This window comes from Oryctolagus cuniculus, chromosome 12 (genome assembly GCF_964237555.1).
Source record: "Oryctolagus cuniculus chromosome 12, mOryCun1.1, whole genome shotgun sequence".
Classification (NCBI taxonomy): Eukaryota; Metazoa; Chordata; class Mammalia; order Lagomorpha; family Leporidae; genus Oryctolagus; species Oryctolagus cuniculus.
The window spans coordinates 74,264,254-74,286,545 of NC_091443.1; the positions used below are offsets into that span (position 1 = coordinate 74,264,254).

General features: G+C 40.9%; 1 protein-coding gene across 4 annotated transcripts in view; it reads right to left on the reverse strand.

Moving 5' to 3' along the window:
* The window catches only part of DMXL2 (Dmx like 2), a 167,765-nt gene that overhangs the window by 95,848 nt on the left and 49,625 nt on the right, over window positions 1–22,292 (reverse strand). For all 4 annotated transcript variants that reach the window (XM_008269002.4, XM_051821996.2, XM_051821997.2 and 1 more), the window contains exons 7-9: window positions 6,801–6,979; window positions 4,997–5,180; window positions 3,294–3,468 (exon numbers count right to left, since the gene is read on the reverse strand). In XM_008269002.4, the coding sequence (XP_008267224.3) occupies window positions 3,294–3,468; window positions 4,997–5,180; window positions 6,801–6,979 (538 nt within the window). The remainder of the gene's footprint in view (window positions 1–3,293; window positions 3,469–4,996; window positions 5,181–6,800; window positions 6,980–22,292) is intronic.

A 22,292-nucleotide genomic window follows, 5' to 3' on the forward strand; every position in this document is an offset into this window, starting at 1 on the left:
TGAGTTTGTGAACTCAAGAGGCTTCCATAGCCATGGCAGCTCATTACAAGAGCCTCAGGTGATTACTGATATCATAAGTAAGAGTGTCAATTGTTAAATCAACGGGAGTCAATGTGTACTTACTTCCCATCTAAGATCTCTGTCCTTAATGTGTTATACTATGTGAATTAATGGTATAACTGGTACTCAAACAGTACTTTATACTTTGTGTGTGTGGGGGGGTGCAAACTGTTGAAATCTTAGTATATACTAAGTTGATCTTCTGTATATAAAGATAATTAAGAATGAATTTAATGAAGAATGGGATGGGAGAGGGAGTAGGAGATGGGATGGTCTGCAGGTGGGAGGGCGGTTATGGGGGGAAAACCGCTATAATCCAAAAGTTGTACTTTCAAAATTTATATTTATTAAATAAAAGTTTTCTAAAAAAAAAAAAAAAAGGTCATGTCATCTCAATAACTATTCCAAATGCTTTAACCAAAAACCAAGAGTGAAGGAAGCAAAGATATACAGGAGTATAATTAGGGAGGTCCCCAGGCAGTGTGGGTGGTGCAGTGAGAACAAAATATATACAACAAGAGGGTAACGTGGTAAATCTGGGTAACAGCATATAGCATTCATTGTGCTATTCTTTTGGCTTTACTATAGGTTCAAAAATATTCCTTGAAGCAAGATGAAAAAGGATGAATCCTAACCACAAAACTATTTACATTTAGCAATCACTTTGGTAAACATAAAAGTTATATTTACATGCAAACCTATAAAAGCATGATGCTATATACTTTTTTTAGAGGTTTATTTATTTATTTGAGTCAGAGCTACAGAAAGAGAGAAAGAGACAGAGAGAGTGAGTTTGGTCTTCCATCCACTGGTTCACTCCCTAGATGGCCTCAACAGCCAGGGCTGGACCAGGCAAAAGTCAGGCACTTCATCTTGGTCTCCTAGGTAGGTGGCAGGGGCCCAAGCACTTGGGCAATCTTCTGCTGCTTTCCCAGGCACATTAAAAGGGAGCTAGATAAGAAGTAGAGCAACCAAGACATGAACTGAGCCCATATGGGATGCCGCCATGACAGCTTTATCCCCTATACCACAACAACTGTCCCAAAGCTAAATATTTTTTACAGTGATTTTAAAAATAGTATGTTGTTGGGGCCGCTGCTGTGGCATAGCGGGTAAAGTGCCACCTGCAGTTCTGGCATCCCATGTGGGCCCCAGTTCAAGTCCTGGATGCTCCACTTCCAATTAGCTCTCTGCTATGGCCTGGAAAAGCAGTAGAAGGTGGCCCAAGTCCTTGGGACCCCAAACCCACACAGAATACCAGAAAGCAGCTCCTGGTTCCTGGCTCTGGATCAGTGTAGCTTTGGCCAGTACGGCCATCTGGGGAGTAAACCAGCAGATGGAAGAACTCACTCACTCACTCTCTCTTCTTTCCCTTCTCTCTCTCTCTCTCTCTCCCCTTCTCCCCCCCTCCCCGCCTCTGCCTCTGCCTCACTGTAACTCTGCCTTTCAGATAAACAAATCAATCTTTTAAAAAAATAGTGTGTTGCTAAGTTAGGGTGACTATGGATAAAATTAGTTAAAAGATGAAAACAGCCAAACGTTGGAAGAGAAAGCCTACCGACCACAAGAACACAGCCAGGCCTTACAATATTCATGCACATTGAACAGTCCAAGGATCCCATGACCCTGATTAAGAGCGTGTATACACTTAAAAAGCCAGGCTTTCTGACATAGAACCAATTTACTGCAGATAATCACTGACTACATTATTTATTTATTTGAGAGGCAGAGTTACAGACAGCGAGAGGGAGAGAGAGAGAAAGGTCTTCTTTCTGCTGGTTCACTCCCCAAATGGCTGCAACCGCCGGAGCTGTGCCAATCTGAAGCCAGGAGTCAGAATCTTCCTCCGGGTCTCCCACGCGGGTACAAGGGCCCAAGCACCTGGGCCATCTTCTACTGCTTTCCCAGGCCATAGCAGAGAGCTGGATTGGAAGAGGAGCAGCCAGAACTAGAACCAGTGCCCACATGGGATTCCAGCACCGCAGGCGGAGGATTAACCTACTGCACCACAGCACTGGCCCCTGCATTTTGTTTTGAAGTTATAATTTTACCATAGTCAATAACTCAAGAGTTCTTTTTAAAAAGCTAAAAATTTATAATAATCTAAAACTATCAACATTTTGAAAACAGACATTCTTAAATACAATTAAAATGCTAGATCAGAAATGCTAATATAATTTAATCAGCCATCACAGCAATGTCCAGTAAAAATAAAATGCAAACCATAAATGCATGGTATATAGGTAATTTTAAATAGTTAATAAATATTTTAGTAGCACATTATATAAAGTAAAAAAGAAACAGGTAAAGTTAACTTTAACTTTAGTACATGTTTCCTTTGATTCAATACATGCAAATTAATATTATTTCAACAAGCACTCAATATGAAATATTTTTACATCTCTTTTACACTTACAGAGATCCAATGTATATTTTATAGCACATCTCAATTCAGATTAGCCACATTTCAAGTGCTCAAATGACTACAATGCACTGGAAACACACCTAAAGATACTGCTAAAGACCACCCTTTTGGAACTGTTATTTATTGAATATTATCTTTATATAGTAAGCATTTTAAAATAAAATCCCTCTTCACTCTGACACCATAGACATAATTTCAACAAAATATAACTAATTTTATATGCAGTTCTACCTGTAATATAATATTAAATTTACAGCCTTTCTCTTAAGTTTTTATGCAAAAATAATACATATTCCCCCAAATAGAAGCTCAAAATACTTCTCAGCTACATGGGAAGAACATGTAGAAGAGCTACCAACATTACAAGAAAAAAAATTCTCTTATTATAAGAAAGTCTACAAAGAAGGAAAACAAGATATGATGGGATTCAAGGAAAACCTGGTAAAATATATTTAGATAAGGTTATAAAGAAAGAAGAATAGTTAAAGTACTTTGAGAGAAAAATTATACTAATTAACCAGACTGCTACCACTTGTGTTCCCAGGCTCAACTAAAGCTCTCATTTGCTTGGAAGCCTTATTATATTCTAGACAAACAAAGGTGCTTAAAATCACTGAAATTATACCCTGAGAACCACACAGTCCCAATTTACGAAACAGTACTTTATCTTGTATTCTTATTCCAATTAGGACTATTTTTTTAAGGCAACAAGGACCAATAACACAAAATTTTAAAAGAATTTAAAGGTAGGCCCACTTTTCTCTTTATTTCAACATACTGGTAAGAAGTAAAATTTACTATCTTTTACCTGTGGCAGGGTTGATGCTTGCCGCAATGTGGAAATGACACAGTGCATTTGCATGGTGGGAAATGTGTCTCTGAACTTCATGTGTTGCCACCTGGTCATGCATTAAGTCAGTGTGAGTTACAAGGACAGAAGACCTCCTTTGTCCCTTCCTTAAATTTTTCAAGTGATGTATTGTCTAAAATAGAAAAATAATTGCTGGGTTTAATTCTGGAAGGTCCAATAAATGTCATTCTTAAATGATTTGTAAGGATTTTAAGATTTTCCATTCTGTAAAACCTAACCACTTTAAAGGAAATTTCCTTAATTATAGCAGAATAATTCTGGATATATTCTCTATAGTTCTTATAAATTTTATAGTTCAAGGCAAAAAGTAATTGCTCAAAAATATGTTTAGATGGCACCTACAAAACAAGAAAAAAAACCTTATTGAGACAATGAAGGTCAAAGATTTTTTATTTCCAGGATATCCCCAGGATAAGATGGAATTTATTACTCATAAAAGTAAAACAAAATACCTGACTCTTCCTACCAAAGAATAACACCTTGCAAAATTCTAACACTCTAAATTTCCAGGTGATTCATCAAATGCATGATCTCTGTTGTAAAGAAAAAAACAGGGTACAAAAGTAACAAGGAGAATTTACATAGACAAGAGTAGATGGAGAAGATCTTGTTAAAGCACTGATCTATGGGATGTCTGAGTTGAGCCATGTACACATGATAAAAATTCCTCCCTAGCACCTGGTAATGTGGACAGTTTTGAACATGGCACCACGTCACTCTTGGCATGATCACCTCTTCATATCACAACCCATCTCATAGCACTTCCTATTCTGTAATTTAACCCACTCCTGAGACCACACTCCAGACTTAATTCCCATTCTTTTCCTTTGTTGCCCACATTCAATTTTTAAAAATGTGGGGAGGGCGCTGTGGCGTAGCGAGTAAAGCTGCCACCTGCAGTGCCGGCATCCCATATGGGCACCGGTTCAAGTGGGTGGGAGCTCTATGTCTTTCTATCTCTGTTCTGACTTCTATTTTTAATTTCATTTATGCTTTGAATATTGAAAGAAATGTATAAACAGTGCTCAATGACAAAGTATCAGAGCAAGCCTACTTTATATAAAACTTTATATAAAATCAGTAATGTAGAGAGTTTATATATGTAGTATACAGTATATACATGTTTTTTAAAACACTTTATTATAAAATACTTCACTCCATACTGTATTTAAAAATTGGAAAAATTATTTTACTTTCAAAATATTCAACCATGGAAGCTAAAAACAATAATATGTGTTCATTTGTGTCTAATATCTTAATAAACAATATTTGTAAAGGAACAAAATAGTCATTTTTAATTAGAATAAGCATACCCTCACAAATTAACATATTTTTAGTTACAACCAATTCTGAGGATCTTTACATGTTTTACTGGTTAAAACTACTTACTCCTAAGGATTTTCACATTTGACGTGAAAGATAAAAGATCTAAAATTACATTACAATTTAAACTAATGTCTGAGCCCATTACTGTCTGTTTCTGGCTTCTGAGTGGCATAAAGTTGAGTACTTTTAGAAGTGTGAGAATGTAATGTACTGATTTCCTCATTATATACAAAGCACACATACCATGTGCTTATGAATTTCCAGCAGACCCACATATCTTTAAAATGTATTTACCCTCTTAAATCATACAATACCTCAAGGGCATGCTGGATCCTGTCTTTGTGTCTTCCAGCCTGAGCAAGGGTGCTGGCGACACTGGAAGTGGTAGTCTCACAAATCTGCTCACCCAAAAGACAATCTTCTGGCAATAAAGTTTCTGCCCACAGCCGGCACACACCATCATGGCATGAAGTCAGCAACACATTACAGACAGAACCCCTAACAGCAAATAGAAATAAACCAAGGTCACTGTGAACACCAATGAGATCAACTAAACAGAGGCTACTACCAGGCTCTGGAGGAATATTATCTTCCAAACAAAACAGCAAACACACACAAACACACACACACCAAAAACTAATCACTGCAAACTACACAATGATATAATAGGAAGTCATAAATAATATCATTAACTATAATTAAATTATCTGGCTTATGGCAATAGTTCCATCATTCTGCTTCATTCTACTTATAATCCAACCAGTTTTAAACAGACTTTTTAAAAAGGAGTATTTTCACAATAAAACTGTAAGGATGATATCACTTCAAGCTATAAATCAAATGCCACTAAATTTAAATAAACAAAAATGTCATAGCCTCCTGTAGTAGAAGTGACTTAGAAACTTGTTTCAAAATTTAAAAAAAATTCTCTTTTCAACAATGCTTACATAGAATCTGACTTGGACAAAAGTAAAAATGTATTTTGTAAATTAATAAATAGTACAATAATTTAAGCACAACAATCTTTTATTTGGATTCTAAAAATGTATAAATATTCCATGTTACCACTTATTGAGTACCTCTATGTGTGCTATATTTCCAAACATACCTCCGCAGTACTCAGATATACTTAGTAGGTAAAATTACCCTCCCTCATGAATGAATAAGCAAATATCTGAGTATCCAACAGCTTGTTTAGATCTATAGATATAATACAGGAGTCACTTCTATGAGCAATTTTGTAGTTGACTTAATTTCCAAAATACTTTTAGGGAATGCAATAACAATGAGGAAAACTTAGACAGCCTCTAGGTTCATGGGTACTATATCTGTGGCTTCAATCAAATGCAGGTTGAAAATGTGGGAGGGAAAAATTGTGTCTCTATTGACCATGCACAGAATTTCTCTCATCATTATTCCCCAAACAATACTGCATACCAACTATTTACATGGTATTTATGTTATACTAGGTTTTTTAAATTTATGGGTTATACTCAAATGCTGTACCATTTTATGTAAGGGACTTGAGCTCCACAGATTTTAGTATCTGCAGGGGGTCCTAGAACAAATCCCCCACAGATATATAGAAAAAACTGCCACCCACACACACACACACACCCCACCTTGAAAGACCTAAGATTTAAAACAAAATAACCCAGCCACTTTATTCACTGTGTAAAATTATATGCCTTACCAAAAGTCTACTACATACAGCTTATTACTGTGCTTGACGTCCTCACTATGTGCTTTTCTGCTACTTGCGATACACCTTTCCTAGAATCTTCTGTAGCTACTGCTAACACCACCAACACTGCCTGGACACAAGCCATGTGGCAAAGTCTGTACCAGGCATCTCTCTCTCTCTCAGTCACAAACACATGAACACACACACACGTTATCTCACAAAAACTCTCCAGAGTAGGTTCCATTACTACCCTTGTTTTACAGAAAGAAACACCGAGGCATAGAGAGCTTCAAAAATTCGGTCAGAGGCTCAGTGTCAGCAGCAGGGTCCCAGAGTCTCTGCTGTTAATCAACACCACGCCAGTGCACTACATGGACTTTATTTTCTTTTATAAACATAAAAGCACACAAACTACAGGTATGTATTTATCTAACCTGGGCATATACTTGCTAGTTTTACGCCATGAAAAACCTGTCACAGCTCGGGGATGTGCCAAGTAAACAAAGGAAAACTGAGTGGAAGCTTGTCTCCTTTTCACTTCATGATGATCCTGAGGTATAATTGAAGATTTCCAACCAGTCATAGGATACCACACTTTCAAAAGACAGTCATCCTGCAAAACATATAGGTCAATATGAAATTAATACGTACATGCAAAATTCAATACTTTAAAAAGTTTGAAGTTTTAAAGCTAAGCAATACCTAAAAACTAATGTGTGACCTTATAATGGTATAAAATCCAACCTAAAATGATGTTTATTACTCTAAAGAATGTAATTACTGAAAATAAATGGGCAATTTGTTCATTATCAATCTTCCTTGTGTTTTCAAAAGGAAACTGATACCAAATTCCCCCACTTAGAGACATATAGGTCCTTGTGTCTTTGGATTCAGATTGTGATGTCAGCACCTGCGTGAAGTTGAAAACAGTATCAGTCCCTGTTACCATCTTTCCCTTTCTAGAGAAGTGACAGGGTGAATCCTTTAAGAACTATTTCTTTCTCTAAATCAGGAATCACCAATTTTCTTCCCTAGAGAGCCACATAGTACATTAGGCTTACAGGGTCTCACAGGTCCATGACGTGACACAGACTCTTCTATTTTTGCTAATAATGCTTTGAAAAAGATAAAAAATGTTCTTAGCTCCTGAGCCACACTTTTTTGACACCTACTCTAAATGACGAGAAAGCATTTAGGTAAGTGTCAGGAACCATGAAAATGCCCACTTACAATATTTACAAGACACAGCAATAGTAATTGACCAACATTTTTCCAAGTTCTGAAAGTTTTGTTCAAGACCTAAATAATTGTGCCTTCTTTAACAGAAGCTATCTACTTCAGAGAGCTTTAACCTTAACAGTGAAAATTACGGGCCAGCACTGTGCTGTAACGAGCTAAGTCTCCGCCTGCGGTACCAGCATCCCATATGGGTGCCAGTTTGAGTTCCAGCTGCTACTCTTTGGTTCCAGCTTTCTGCTACGGCCTGGGAAAGCAGCAGGTGGCCTGAGTGCTTGGGCCCCTACAACCACATGGGAGACCTCAAAGAAGCTCCTGGCTCCTGACTTCAGATCGGCCCAGCTCCAGCCGTTGCAGCCATTTGGGGAGTGAACCAGCAGATGGAAGAGCTCTCTGTCTGTCTGTAAGTCCACCTCTCAAATAAATAAATAAAATATTTAAAGGGGGGGTTCCCTCCCTCCCTCCCTCCCTCCTTCCCTCCCTCCCTTCCTTCCTCCCCAGAAAGTAGCAACTACAAAAAGAGATAGCAATCACCCATACCACATCTCCTAAAAATACGTACATTTTAACATATTTTAAATATACGAGTATACTTTAATATGTTTGATTTCAATATATTAACCTTTTGATACAAATAATAGGAGGAAGGAAGTCAATTTTCTATATAATTGGATCACTACTATAAATATGCTAGAGAAAGGCCGGCGCCGCGGCTCACTAGGCTAATCCTCCGCCTAGCGGCGCCGGCACACCCGGTTCTAGTCCCGGTCGGGGCGCCGGATTCTGTCCCAGTTGCCCCTCTTCCAGGCCAGCCCTCTGCTGTGGCCAGGGAGTGCAGTGGAGGATGGCCCAGGTGCTTGGGCCCTGCACCCCATGGGAGACCAGGAAAAGCACCTGGCTCCTGGCTCCTGCCATCGGATCAGCGTGGTGCGCCGGCCGCAGCGCGCCAGCCGCGGCGGCCATTGGAGGGTGAACCAACGGCAAAGGAAGACCTTTCTCTCTGTCTCTCTCTCTCACTGTCCACTCTGCCTGTCCAAAAAAAAAAAAAAAAAAAAAAAAAAATATGCTAGAGAAAAAAGACCAGAAACCAGTATAATAATGTAATAACAGGTTATAGTGGTGAAAATATATGTGAGTTCTGTTTCTAAAAATTTCTGTAAACTGATAAAATTTTTACTAAGGAAAATTAACATCACAAGCATTAAAAGCAACCTATTTGTTGTAGCAAATCTCAAAGAAAATGTCTGGAATTGAGGCCGGCGCTGTGGCACAGTGGGTTAATGCCCTGGCCCGAAGTGTCGGCATCCCATATGGGCACCAGTTCAAGTCCCAGCTGCTCCACTTCCGATCCAGCTCTCTGCTATGGCCTGGGATAGCAGTGGAAGATGGTCCCAGTCCTTGGGCCCCTGCACCTGCGTGGGAGATCTGGAAGAAGCTCCTAGCTCCTGGCTTTGGATCAGCGCAGCTCCAGCCATTGCGGCCAACTGGGGAATGAACCAGCGGATGAAAGACCTCTCTCTCTCTCCCTCCCTCTCTCTCTCTCTCTCTCTGCCTCTCCTCTCTCTGTGTTAACTCTGGCTTTCAAATAAATAAATAAATCTTTAAAAAAAAAAAGAAAGAAAATGTCTAGAATTAACCACTGCAATATAAGACCTTTCTCTCTGTCTCTCCCTCTCTCTGTAACTCTCTCTCAAATAATCAAAGTCTTTAAAAAATAAAAAACAGTAAAAATTAGATTAATATAATAAATGTTATCAATTATGCAAAAACATCAATATCTAAGAAAGAATAATATATATTCCTAACAAGAGTATGTAGGTCCCAATGTTTTCATGTGAACTAGACCAATACTTCTGTTTTTTTCCATCGTGGCACTCATACTCAATTTATACCACATAATACAATGCATGTTTCCATTAATGTCTCACTAGTTTGGATGTATTAATCTTACAGTACATATTTTAAGTGTTAACTCTCAGACAACAACTTATTCATGTACTAATTGCTGTCCTCAAAGTACCTAAGTCAGGAGGAGAGGCAGAGAGAGAGAGTGTGCATGAGCTCTGATCTGTTGTTCACTCCTTAAACGTCCCACAATGGCTAGGACTGGGCCAAGGCAAAAGCTAGAAGCCAGGAATGAAATCCAGGTAACCTAAAAACCTAATCATTTGAGCCAGCACCGCTGTCTCCCAGGGTCAGCATGTGAGAGGCAGCTGGAGACAGGAACTGGAGTCAGGAATGAAACTCAAGTACTCAAATATAGTACACATGCATCTTAACCACTAAACCAAACACTTTATCCCCATTCTTAACCTTAGCATCAATTTCATGTAAACAAATTTACACATTCTAGAGCACTGATTTCCAACAATGTACCACAAAAACCCTAGAGGGCCTTCAAAGCCCCTCAAAAATCACAAAGAGTCCCACAGACAGGTGGTACTTTAGCCCCTTCTCCCATTCCCACCAATATCCCCATCAAATGAAGCAGTCCCACTTTCACCTGCTACAGCAGAAACTTTAAGTCAACAAAAGGATTGTAGCAGAAAGTTACCTAGAAATCTCCCAAATATTTTGAGTCTAAACAAAGAACTTATAAATTACGAGAAAACTTCAAAGGTACCTTGAGCTGAATGAAAATGAAATCACAATATTGTTTTTTAATTTGTGTTGCATCTGTATGCACTTTTGATACTCAAGTCTTGGGTTTGTCCAGATTTATTATTTTTAAAAGGTTTATTATTTACTTGAAAGGCAGAGTTACAGAGAGACAGAGACAGAAGCAGAGAGACAGTCATATATCCACTGGTTCACTCCCCAGTTGGCTGCAATGGCCAGAGCTGTGCCGATCCTAAGCCAGGAGCCAGGAGCTTCTTCCGGGTTTCCCACACGGATGCAGGGGCCCAAGGACTTGGACCATTTCTACTGCTTTCCCAGGCCATAGCAGAGAGCTGATCAGAAGTGGAGCAGCTGGGACTCTTAGCAAGCACTCATATGAGATGCCAGCATTGCAGGCGGCAGCTTAACCCACTACACCACAACACTAGCCCCTAATTTTTTTTAAGACAATCCTAAGGAATCTATCCCAAAAAAGCTGTTAGGGGACTGGCACTGTGGCATGATGGGTGAGTCACCACCTGTAGTACCGGCATCCCATGCAGGCCCTGGTTCAAGTCCTGGCTGCTCTACTTGCAATCCAGCTTTCACTATGGCCTGAGAAGATGGCCCAAGTCCTTGGGTCCCAGCACCCAAGTGGGAGACCCAGAAGAAGCTCCTGGCTCCTGGCTTCAGATCAGTGCAGCTCCGGCAGTTGCGGCCATCTGGGGAGTGAACCAGTGGATAGAAGACCTCTCTCTGCCTCTGCCTCTCTGTAATTCTGCCTTTCAAATAAATAAATAAATATTAAAAAAAAAAAAGGCTGTTGGAACTGATCCGTAAAATCTTGACTAAAGATAAAAAATTAATGTGTATTGGTTTTTTTCGATTTTAAAATTTATATAAGGTGAACAAATTCCATGTATTTCATATATACAGATTTAGGAGCATAGCGATACTTCCCACTCTACTCTCCCTCCTGCCCACACTCCCACCTAAGTGTATCCTTATATGTTCACAGTAACTACAAATGCAATTCTCTGAAAAAGTACCTTTTACATTAGGAAACTTAACAAATTTTGTGTAAGACAAGTACACTAAAAACTACAAAACAGGGCTAACTTAAAATTAGAGACCTAAATAAACAGAAAGACTATCTTCATGGTTCCCTAGGCCAAATATTACTAATATGTAAGTTCTTTCCAAAGTGACCTATGGATTTGCTATAAATACAACCAAGATCTCAGCAGACTTTGTGGTAGAAACTGGTAATTCCAAAGGCTGACAAACTTGTATTTACACAAAGACTTGCAAATGAATGGTCGCATTAGCTTTATTTTAGCCTAAAACTCCAACCAACCCAAATGTCCATCAACAGATCAATGGATAAACAAATTACAAATCCCTTAAAAGGAATATACATCAGCAAAAAGAACAAACTGTTGATCCTACAGCATGGATGCATCTGGAGAAACCTTTACTGAGTACAAGAAATCACAAACTAAAGTAGGTATCTTACAACTTAGTTCACAGGAAACCCTAGAGAAGACAAACCTGACCAGCAGTGATAGAAAATAGTGCAGTTATTATCTGTGGCCAGGGACGGCAGTAAAGGAAGAGGTAAAAGGAAACTGCAGATGATGAAAATGTCCTACAATCTGACAGTTGGTGGTGATGACACAGATCTTTAAACTGATCAAAACTAATGGAACTATATACCTGATGTATTTTTGTTTTATGTTAATTATACTCTAATAAATTTTAAGAAGGAAACAAGGACAAAATTTATATAAGGATATATAACTTAATAGCAATAGAAAAAATTAAAATCTTTTAATGTTCACGAATAGAATCTGGTAATAAATGGTACATTTATTAATATAATGGAAAATTATGTCACTTTTTAAAAGAGCATAAATTATGGCCAGCGCCGTGGCTCGCTAGGCTAATCCTCCACCTGCGGCACTGGCACACCAGGTTCTAGTCCCAGTTGGGGCACTGGATTCTGTCCCGGTTGCTCCTCTTCCAGTCCAGCTCTCTGCTGGGGCCTGGGAAGGCAGTGGAGGATGGCCCAAGTGCTTGGGCCCTGCACCCACATGAGAGACCAGGAGGAAGCACCTGGCTCCTGGCTTCAGATCAGCACAGCGCACCGGCCGTAGCGGCCATTTGGGGGGTGAACCAACAGAAAAGGAAGACCTTTCTCTTGGTCTCTCTGTCTCTCTAACTCTGCCTGTCAAAAAAAAAAAAAAAAGAGAGAGAGAATAAATACATGGGATCATCAAGGTTATCTATGATATGTAAAGAAATCAGGGGGGTGGGTGCCATGGCATACGTTAAGCATCCACGTGTGGCACCAGCATCCCATATGGGTGCCAGGTTCATGTCCCAACTGCTCCGCTTCCAATCCAGCTCCCTGTTGATGGCCTGGGAAAGCAGCAAAAGACGCCCAAGTGCTTGTGCCTCTGCACCCGCATGGGAGACCTGGAAGAACTGCAGCCATTTGAGGAGTGAACCAGCAGATCGCAGACCTCCCTCTCTGATTCTCCTTCTCTCTATCCATAACTCTGTCTCTTAAGTAAATAAATAAACCTTGAAAGAGAGAGAGAGAGAGAGAGAGAGAGAGAGAGAGAAGGAAGGAAGGAAGGAAGGAAGGAAGGAAGGAAGGAAGGAAGGAAGGAAGGAAAGAAAGAAAGAAAGAAAGAAAGAAAGAAAGAAAGAAAGAAAGAAAGAAAGAAAGAAAGAAAGAAAGAAAGAAAGAAAGAAAGAAAGAAAGAAGGAAATCAGGTTAAGAACATGATCTTGAGGCTGGCGCTGTGGCGCAGCAGGTTAACTAACGCCCTGGCCTGAAACACCGGCATCCCATGTGGGTGCCAGTTCTAGTACTGGCTGCTCCTCTTGCAATCCAGCTCTCTGCTACGGCCTGGTAAAGCAGTGGAAGATGGCCCAAGTCCTTGGGCCCCTGACCCGCGTGGGAGGCCCAGAGGAAGCTCCTGGCTCCTGGCTTCGGATCAGCACAGCTCTGGCCACTGCGGCCATCCGGGGAGTGAATCAGCGGATGGAGGACCTCTCTCTCTGTCTCTACCTCTCCCTGTAACTCTTTCTTTCAAATAAATAAAATCTTTTAAAAAAGAAGAACATGATCTTATTTGAGCATGTTTATATGCATGCACAATTCTGAGTGATTTACAAAGGCATCAAAAATTCTAAAAGGATGTATATGGAATAGAAAATAATGATATTTTTATTGAGAATTGGATTATTTGGTAGGAAAATTACATTTATTCTGCATGTTTTCTACATGAAACTATTAATTAAGAAACAGTAAATACATTTCCATTTGTAAGGAGGATGATAAATCAATCATTAAATAATCCCACACTGGGTCTAGATTAAACACTCTCAAAGGCACGGAAGTTTCTGGAAACATTTGATGACCCCCCCCCCCTTTCCCTTCTGCACAAATCACTCCCCTCCAGAAATAGCCCAGCCTTTGGGAATCCCAGTTTTTCATTTTGAAAAGATCAGAACATTTTAAATCATTTGCAAATTTTACAAAATAGCCATTATAAAAAAGTGTTCATAGAATTTCAATGAACACCTCCTAGCAAGCAGACCAAAGAAAACCAATTACTGAGCTGAAGTTTTAACCGTGTATATCTTATGGAGAGAAAAAGCTGTTAAGATTTTACTTTAAGCTTAGATAAAAACTTAAAATATCCTTAAGCCCCAAATTTAATTGACCACATTTCAGAAGAACGGATCTTTTGAAGAACAGATCTTTTGAAGAACTGTAACATTAAAAACCCTGGAGATGATCAGATTTGAGTCCCACAACACCTGAACTGAAATCCTGTCACGTGTAGCAGAGGGGGTGGAAAATGCCTTGTAGGGGGCCGGCCACACAGTAACCATCTGTTTTATCAAGACAGAAAAACTTGGCTTTATAACAGAACAGATTGCACCAAAGGAAAAAAAAAAAGAAGAAGAAGAAAGAAAGAAAAAGAAAACACTGTCCAAAATTTCAAAAACTTAATTCTGAAGTAATCACTGGTCTTTTTAATCAAGAAAAATTTTTTTATAATTTATTTATTTGAGAGATAGAGTTACAGACAGTGAGAATGAGAGACAGAAAGAGAGGTCCTCCATCCACTGATTCACTCCCTAGATGGCTGCGGGTGCAGGGGCCCAAGGACTTGGGCCACTTCTACTGCTTTCCCAGGCCACAGCAGAGAGTTGGATGGGAAGAGGAGCAGCCGGGACTAGAACCAGCGACCAGATGGGATGCAGGCGTTGCAGGCAGAGGATTAACCTACTGTGCCACAGCACTGGCCCCATCAAGAAAATTTTAATTTATGTGTTATCTCTTCAAAAGTAAGTTTTTTTATTTTCAATATTTATTTTATTTATTTGAAAGGTAGAATAAGACAGAGAGAGGGGGGGAAAAAAACAGAGATCTCCCAAGTGCTGGTTCACTCCCCATATGGGAGTAAGCTGCCACCCATGTGGGAGATCTGGATGAAGCTCCTGGATCCTGGCTTCAGCCTGGCCCAATTCGGGCTAATGTGGCCGTTTGGGGAGTGAACCAACAGACAGGCGATCGTTCAGTCTTTGTCTCTCCCTCTCTCTCTGTAACTCTGACTTCTGAATAAAATAAGTAAATCTTAAGAAAAGAAAAAAAAAGTAGCAGAGGGGTGGTGTTTGACACAGTAATACATCACTTGGGAGGTCTGCATCCCAAGTGCCTAGGCTCAATCCTGCTCCATTCAATTCCCGCTTCCTGCTAATACACACCCTGAGAGTCAGCTGGTGCTGGCTAAAGTACTTGGATCCGTCACCTACATGAGAAACCCAGACTGATTCCTAGCTCCTGGCTTTGGCTTGGCCCAGCCCAAACTATTGTGGGCATTTGGGAAGTGAAGCAGCACCTGGGAGATTTCTGTCTACTTCTGCCTTTCAAAAATAAATAAATAAAAATTTGAACGTAGCACAGATAAGATTATACTAGCAAACCAGGCAGGGATAACCAGAGTTAAAAATAGGCAGAGTGGGGCCGGCACTGTGGCGTACCGGGTAAAGCCACCACCTGCAGTGCATGCTTCCCATATGGGCACCAGTTCGTGACCCGGCTGCTCCACTTCCCATCCAGCTCCCTGCTATGGCCTGGGAAAGCAGCACAAGATGGCCCAAGTGCTTGGGCCCCTGCACCCACGTGGGAGACCTGGAAGAAGCTCCTGGCTCTTGACCAGCACAGCTCCAGCTGTTGCGGCCATCTAGGGAGTGAACCAGCAGATGGAAGACCTCTCTCCCTCTCTCTCTCTGCCTCTCCTTCTCTCTGTGTGTAACTCTGACTTTCAAGTAAATACATAAATCTTAAAAAAAAAATAAGCAGAGAGGATTTTTAGGGCAGTGAAAACACTATGTATGATGATTAACACATGCCATTATAAATTTGTCCAAACCCACAGACTTGTCTGTCACACCCAGAATTTACACAATAAAGTAAACACTGACTGCCAGTGCTAATGAGGTGTCCATGTAGGCTCATCAGCTGTGACAAACGTGCCACTCTGGTGTGGGATTCTGACAGTGAGAGGAGCTATACGTATGTGGGGACTGAAATTACCAGAGCTATCTCTGTACTTTCCCCTCAGTTTTGCTGTGAACCCAAGACTGCTCTAAAAATATCTGTTCTTAAAGAAAAAAAATCAAGAGAGTATGCTGTGTCCTGGACATCAAGTAAAGAAAGTATTTGAAGGTAGAATAAGTCGTGGTGTTAAATCAGCCTCATATGTTAAGCAAGAACTGACCACAGGACTCAGTAACAGGAAGTCCTGGATGACAGTTTCAGAGGCATGGTGATGAGTGTGCTCAACTGAAAGTGAAGAGAAAAATGTGGGACAACAACTCCAAGCTACCCTTCGACATTCTGTACGCAGAGCAATGGAAGCAGGAGAAGCTGAGGAGGGGCTCTGGTTATTGTTTGTTTTACAATGACTGAGGTCAGAATCTACTTGGTGTGCTATAATGTGTTCATCAGCTTGGGATGCCTTAATAAAACACCACTAATTGCGTGGCTAAACAATAGGAATGCATTCTCTCTTGGTAATGGAGGCTTAGAAGTCCAGGCTCAGAGTGCTAGCACAGTAGCATTCCAGTGAGGGCTTTCTTCCTGGCCTGCTGATGAATGACAGCCTTCTTGCTGTGTGCTCACATGTGCAGAGCAAGCAAGCCCTCTGGTGTCCATCCTTACAAGGGCACTAATACCAGCACGAGGGCCCTGCCCTTGTGCCCTTATTTAACCCTAAATGTCTCTCAAAGATCCCATCCCCAAACACTATCCCGTTAGGGTTAGGATTTCAACACATGAATTTTAGAGAGGCACACATTCATTCTACAACATACACTAAGGTGATGACCCAGAGAAGAAGGGAAAACCAATCTGAAGAGAAAACTGCAATAGTGATGCCCTCGAGTGCGGAAGAGCAAAGGGGATCTGGTACCTCAGTGGAGGACTTGGCCAGCTCTAAGAGAACAGCTAATCGTTCATCCATGGTAACACAAGGAAAGGCAGAATATACAGGGACAGATGTAGAGAGGCAAACGGGCACAGGAAAGCGTGGGAGTTCATCACAATTCTCTTTTGACTGCATATATTTTTCTCAGGCAAGAACCCACAGTGAACAAACGCTGAAGGCAGTGACCAGACTGGCCTGCAGGAAACTACCAATACTCATCAAAATGGAGCTTCTGCTTTAAACACCTACGGAACACAAAGCACAGGGCTCATACAAGCCAAGAACCCCTCAGAACTACCTACCCCGGAAAATCAGTAAAGAGAACCCTCCCTGAAAAGGGCCATGGGAAGGGAAACTAGCAGTAAGCACCCTGAGTGCAGAGAAAGTCTCCCCTGAAATTGATACACCTAAAACAGGCCTCACCAGAGCCAAATCTCATTTCATCTGTGGCACAACTCTCAAGTTTAGGCTCTGTTCTGGGTGGGGAGTGCCCCCAGGTGCCCAGGAGAAGCCACCCAAAGATTTTCTGGAAGAATGCATTCCAACCCAGCCACAAAGAGTGCCCACAAATACACCACAGTAAGTATTTCCTTGGTGAAATACAAAGCCAGCTAATCACGGTGCTTCCATAGCCAACATGTGGGTACAAATCCCAGCTCTACCGTTTGGCTAGCTCTGTGCTCCTGGCAAAGCCCTTGAGTGGCAGTTCCTCTCTTCTGTGGAACAGGAATACTGCCTATCCCACAAAGCTTTGTGAACACATGGTTACCTAGTACACAACTCTAAACATCAGAAGTTCTGCTTATAACAGTACTGGTGGCTAGACAAATCTTCAGTTTTACTTAATAACAAAAAGTATGGGTCAGTGCTGTGGCATAGAGCGATAAACAGCTGCCTGTGGTGCCGGCATCCCATACGGCCACCGGTTCAAGTACCAGCTGCTCCACTTCTGATCCAGCTCCCTGCTAATGCACCAGAGAAAGCAGTGGAAGATGGCCCAAGTGCTTGGGCCCCTGTCACCCACATGGGAGACCTGGGAGAGGCTTCTAGCTCCTGACTACAGCCTGGCCCAGCCCTGGCCATTGTACCATTTTGTAAGTGAACCAGCAGATCAAAGAGATCTCTCTCTCACTAACTCACTCTCTCTCCCCTGTTTTATCTCTGCCTTTCAAATAAATAAATAAATCTTTATAAAAAAATAAAACATACAAGTTCTCACCACCAATAAAGATCTCCTGCATCATCTACCTCTCACCCCACAATAATTGAACTGGACTTTAATCCAGTCTCTGGAAAGCCCATGGATCAGATAGTGACCCACAATATAAATTAGAAAAGCTCATGTTTATAGTGATAATGAAAATAATACACATAAAAATATGAAGTTAATAAAACTCTGTGATACTCTATTATAGCTAACGTTAGAGGGAAATCTAGAATGTTAAATGTACACAATAGCAGGACCGGCGCTGTGGTGTAGCAGGTTAACGCCCTGGCCTGAAGCACCAGCATCCCATATGGGTGCCGGTTCAAGACCCGGCTGCTCCATTCCGACCCAGCTCTCTGCTATGGCCTGGGAAAGCAGTGGAGGATGGCCCAAGTCCTTGGGCACCTGTACCCGTGTGGGAGACCTGGAGGAAACTCCTGGCTCCTGGCTTTGGATAAGCGCAGCTCCGGCCGTTGCAGCCAATTGTGGAGTGAATCATCGGATGGAAGACCTCTCTCTCTCTCTCTCTGCCTCTCCTCTCTCTGTGTAACTCAAATAAATAAATAAATCTTGGGGCTGGCGCTGTGGCGTAGCCAGTAAAGCTGCTGCATGTGATGCCTGCATCCCATATGGGCGCCGGTTCGAGTCCCGGCTGCTCCTCTTCCAATCCAGCTCCCTGCTGTGGCCTGGGAAAGTAGTGGAGGATGGCTCAAGTGCTTGGGCCCCTGCACCCATGTGGGAGACCTGAAAGAAGCTCCTGGCTGCGGATCGCCGCAGCTCCAGCCGTTACAAACATTTAGGGACTGAATGCAGATGGAATCTCTCTCTCTCTCTCTCTGTAACTGTGCCTTTCAAATAAATAAATCTTTTAAAAAATAAATAAATAAATAAAAATCTTTTTTTAAAAAAATGTACACAATAGCAACAATATAAGCTGAATACTCTTCTAAAAGCATCTGAAGGGAAAGGAGGAGGAAGGAAAGGGCGAACAAACACAAATTAATCAAACAGAAAACAAACACGACAGTAAGTTTACAAAATCAGGTTAATTCTGTGAAAACTTGTAAAATTGCTAGTGTGGTGAAATATAGTAAGAAAAAAGAGGGAGGAACCGGCCCTTTGGCATAGTAGGTTAAGCCTCTGCCTACAGCACCGTCATCCCCATATGTGTGCAGGTTCAGGTCCCAGCTTCTCCTCTTCTGATACAGCTCCCTGCTGATGTGTCTGGGAAAACAGCAGAAGATGGCCAAGTGCTTGGAGCCCTGTGGGAGATCTGGAGGAAGCTCCATGCAGAGAGATCTAGAGGAAGCTCCTGGCTCCAGAATTCGGATCAGCCCAGCTCCAGCCATTGCAGCCATTTGAGGAGTGAACCAGTGGATGGAAGACCTCTGTCTATAACTTTGCCTCTCAATAAATAAATAAATCTTTAAAAAGTAAAAGAAAAAAAGAGGAAAACACAAATAATCAATAATAAATGAATAAGAAATCGTCACACTTGTATTACAGATTTTGAGAGAAAGTGTTTGGCGGGGGCCGGCACTGTGGTGCAGCGGGTTAAAAGCCTTGGCCTGAAGTGCTGACATCCCATATGGGCGCCAGTTCTAGTTCTGGCTGCTCCTCTTCTGATCCAGCTCTCTGCTTGGGCCCCGGTACCTGCGTGGGAGACCAGGATCAGCGCAGCTCCGGCTGTTACAGCCATCTGGGGAGTGAACCAGCAGATGGAAGACCTCTCTCTCTGTCTCTACCTCTCTGTAACTCTTTCAAATAAATAAAAATAAATCTTAAAAAAAAATAAATTGAAAGATAGTGTGGTATAACTTGATGCCAATAAATTTGAAAATTTAGATAAAACTGATATGTTCTAGATAAATACTACATACCAAAACTGATATAAAAAAAAATGGAAAATTTGAATAGTCTTGCAGCTATTTAAAAAGTTATCCCAGGGCTGGCGCTGTGGTGTCGTAGACTATGCCTCCGCCTATAGTGCCAGCATCCCATACGGCCCCCAGTTTGTATCCTGGTTGCTCCTCTTCTGATCCAATTCTCTTGCTTATGGCTGGGAAAGCAGCGGAGAATGGCTCAAGTGTTTGGGCCCCTGCACCCATGTGGGAGACCCAGTGGTAGCTCCTGGTTCCTGGCTTCATATTGGCCAAGTTCTGGCTTCTGTGGCCACTTGGGGAGTGAACCAGCAGATGGAAGACCTTTCTGTCTCTCTCTGTAACTCTGTCTTGCAAATAAATAAAATCTTAAAGAAAAAAAAAAAGGAAGAAGAAGTTAAATCCCACACACACACACACACACAAAAAAAAAAAAAACCTGGTCCAGATGGCTTCACCAGAAAGTATCCACCTCACACAAACTTTGTTACAGATAAATAAAAGAGAACTTTCCAACTCATTTCATGTGGCCAGAGGAACATCAACAGCAGAATCTGTCAAGGACATCTGAAAAATGAAAAATTATTGGCCAAATCTCATTCTAATACATAGATCTCACAAATCTTAAAAGATTAGCAAACCAAATCCAGGAAGGATAATATATTATAATCAATTTGGGATTATTACAAGAGCACAAGGTTTATTTAACACACAAAATCAGTCTCTGCAATTAATCTTATTAAAAGATTAAATAGAAAGAAGTGATCTCATTAGATGCAGAAAAAATTGCTAGAATTCAATATCATTTGTGATTTTTTAAAAATTCTAACAAACTATAAATAGAAATAACTGCCCTTATTCGAAAAACACCATCTACAATAAGCATCCTACTTGTTGGTAACACAGTGAAAGGGGTCCTTTGAGCCTGGTAAGAAGAAAACGATGTCTAATACTGCCACTTTACTCAACACTACACTAGAGGTCCTGGCTACTACAGTAAAAGATAATGAGATGAAACACACAAGGGCTGGGAAAGCTAAACTAGAGGTCTCATTATTCACAGATGAAAGAATTATGCAGAGGAAATCGGAAAGGATATACAGAGGAATACTGCTGGTTATAGAGCCAATATACAAAAGCTTATTCCATTTCTATACACTAGTAACAATTATAAAATGAAATTTACATAGTGATACCATTTACAATAGCATCAAAAATATCAAATACCTGGAAGTTACTCAAACAAAAGATGTTTAGGACCTTTATCCAGAAAATTATAAAATATTACTGAGAAAAATAAAAATGCAAAATAAATGAGGAGGCATGCGTTCACATCTTCATGGATGAGATTACATATAACTATGTCCATTTCCCTAAACTGACATATACAGTCAATGCAATCAAAATTGTAAGAAAAATTTTCTGTTTATCGATCCTATTCTAAAACTTAATAGAAAAGTAAAGGGTCAAGATTCGATAAGACAAAAGAAAAATCAGATGAGAAGGCTTGCTCTACCAGATACAAATACTTAATTTAAAAACTATAGCAATTAAGGTAGGCGGCACTGGTGGCCAGTATTGCGGTGTAGCAGGTAAAGCAGCAGCTGCAATGACAGCATCCCATATGGGCACTGGTTCATGTCCTGCCTGCTCCACTTCTGATCCAGCCCTCTACTAATGGCTTAGGAAAAGCAGTGAAGACGGCCCAAGTGCCTGGGCCCCTGCCACCCACGTGGGAGACCTGGATGAAGCTCCTGGGTTTGGTCTGGTTCTGCCCTGAATGTTGTGGTCACGTGGGAAATGAACCAGTAGATGGAAGACCCCTCTATCTTTGTTTCCACCTCTCTCTTTGTGTAACTCTGGTTTCAAACAGACAAATCTCTTTTATAAAAAAAAAAAAAAAAAAAAAGTTTAAAAGAGGTGGTATTGGTACAAGAAAAGAATAAGGACAAGAGAAAAGAGACCAGCAACAGACTCATGGAAATACAAAGTCATATGACGTTTGGTTTCATGACCAAAATGGTAATACACAGTGCTACAGAAAGGAAAGGCTTTTCAGTAAATTGTTAAGGACCACTGGATCTCCATAGGGAAAACAAAAGAAACATGGCCTCCTTCTCAAACCTTACCTAAAAATTATTCCATTTCGATTTTAGAACTAAATGTGATTCTAGACTAGGAATTCTTAACCTGAGGTTCCTGGACCCAAAGCTCTTGTGGATAGAATTCAAGATAGAAAATACATTTTGATACATCCTCTGTACATCATCATTCCTTAGGTTCTGGTGTGTCAGTTTCAACTGAGAGCATCTCTCTCTGAAATTTTCTAGGAGCTGATAATGAGTGCTGAGCATGGACGCCCTGCCCTCAGCAGCCCTCAACCCATGACTGATGTGTTCACGTGAAGAACGTGTGTGAGGAACACTGGATCCCACAGTATCCAGAGGTTTAAGCTTGTTGATGGACTTATTAAAAGGTATATTGCATGATAAT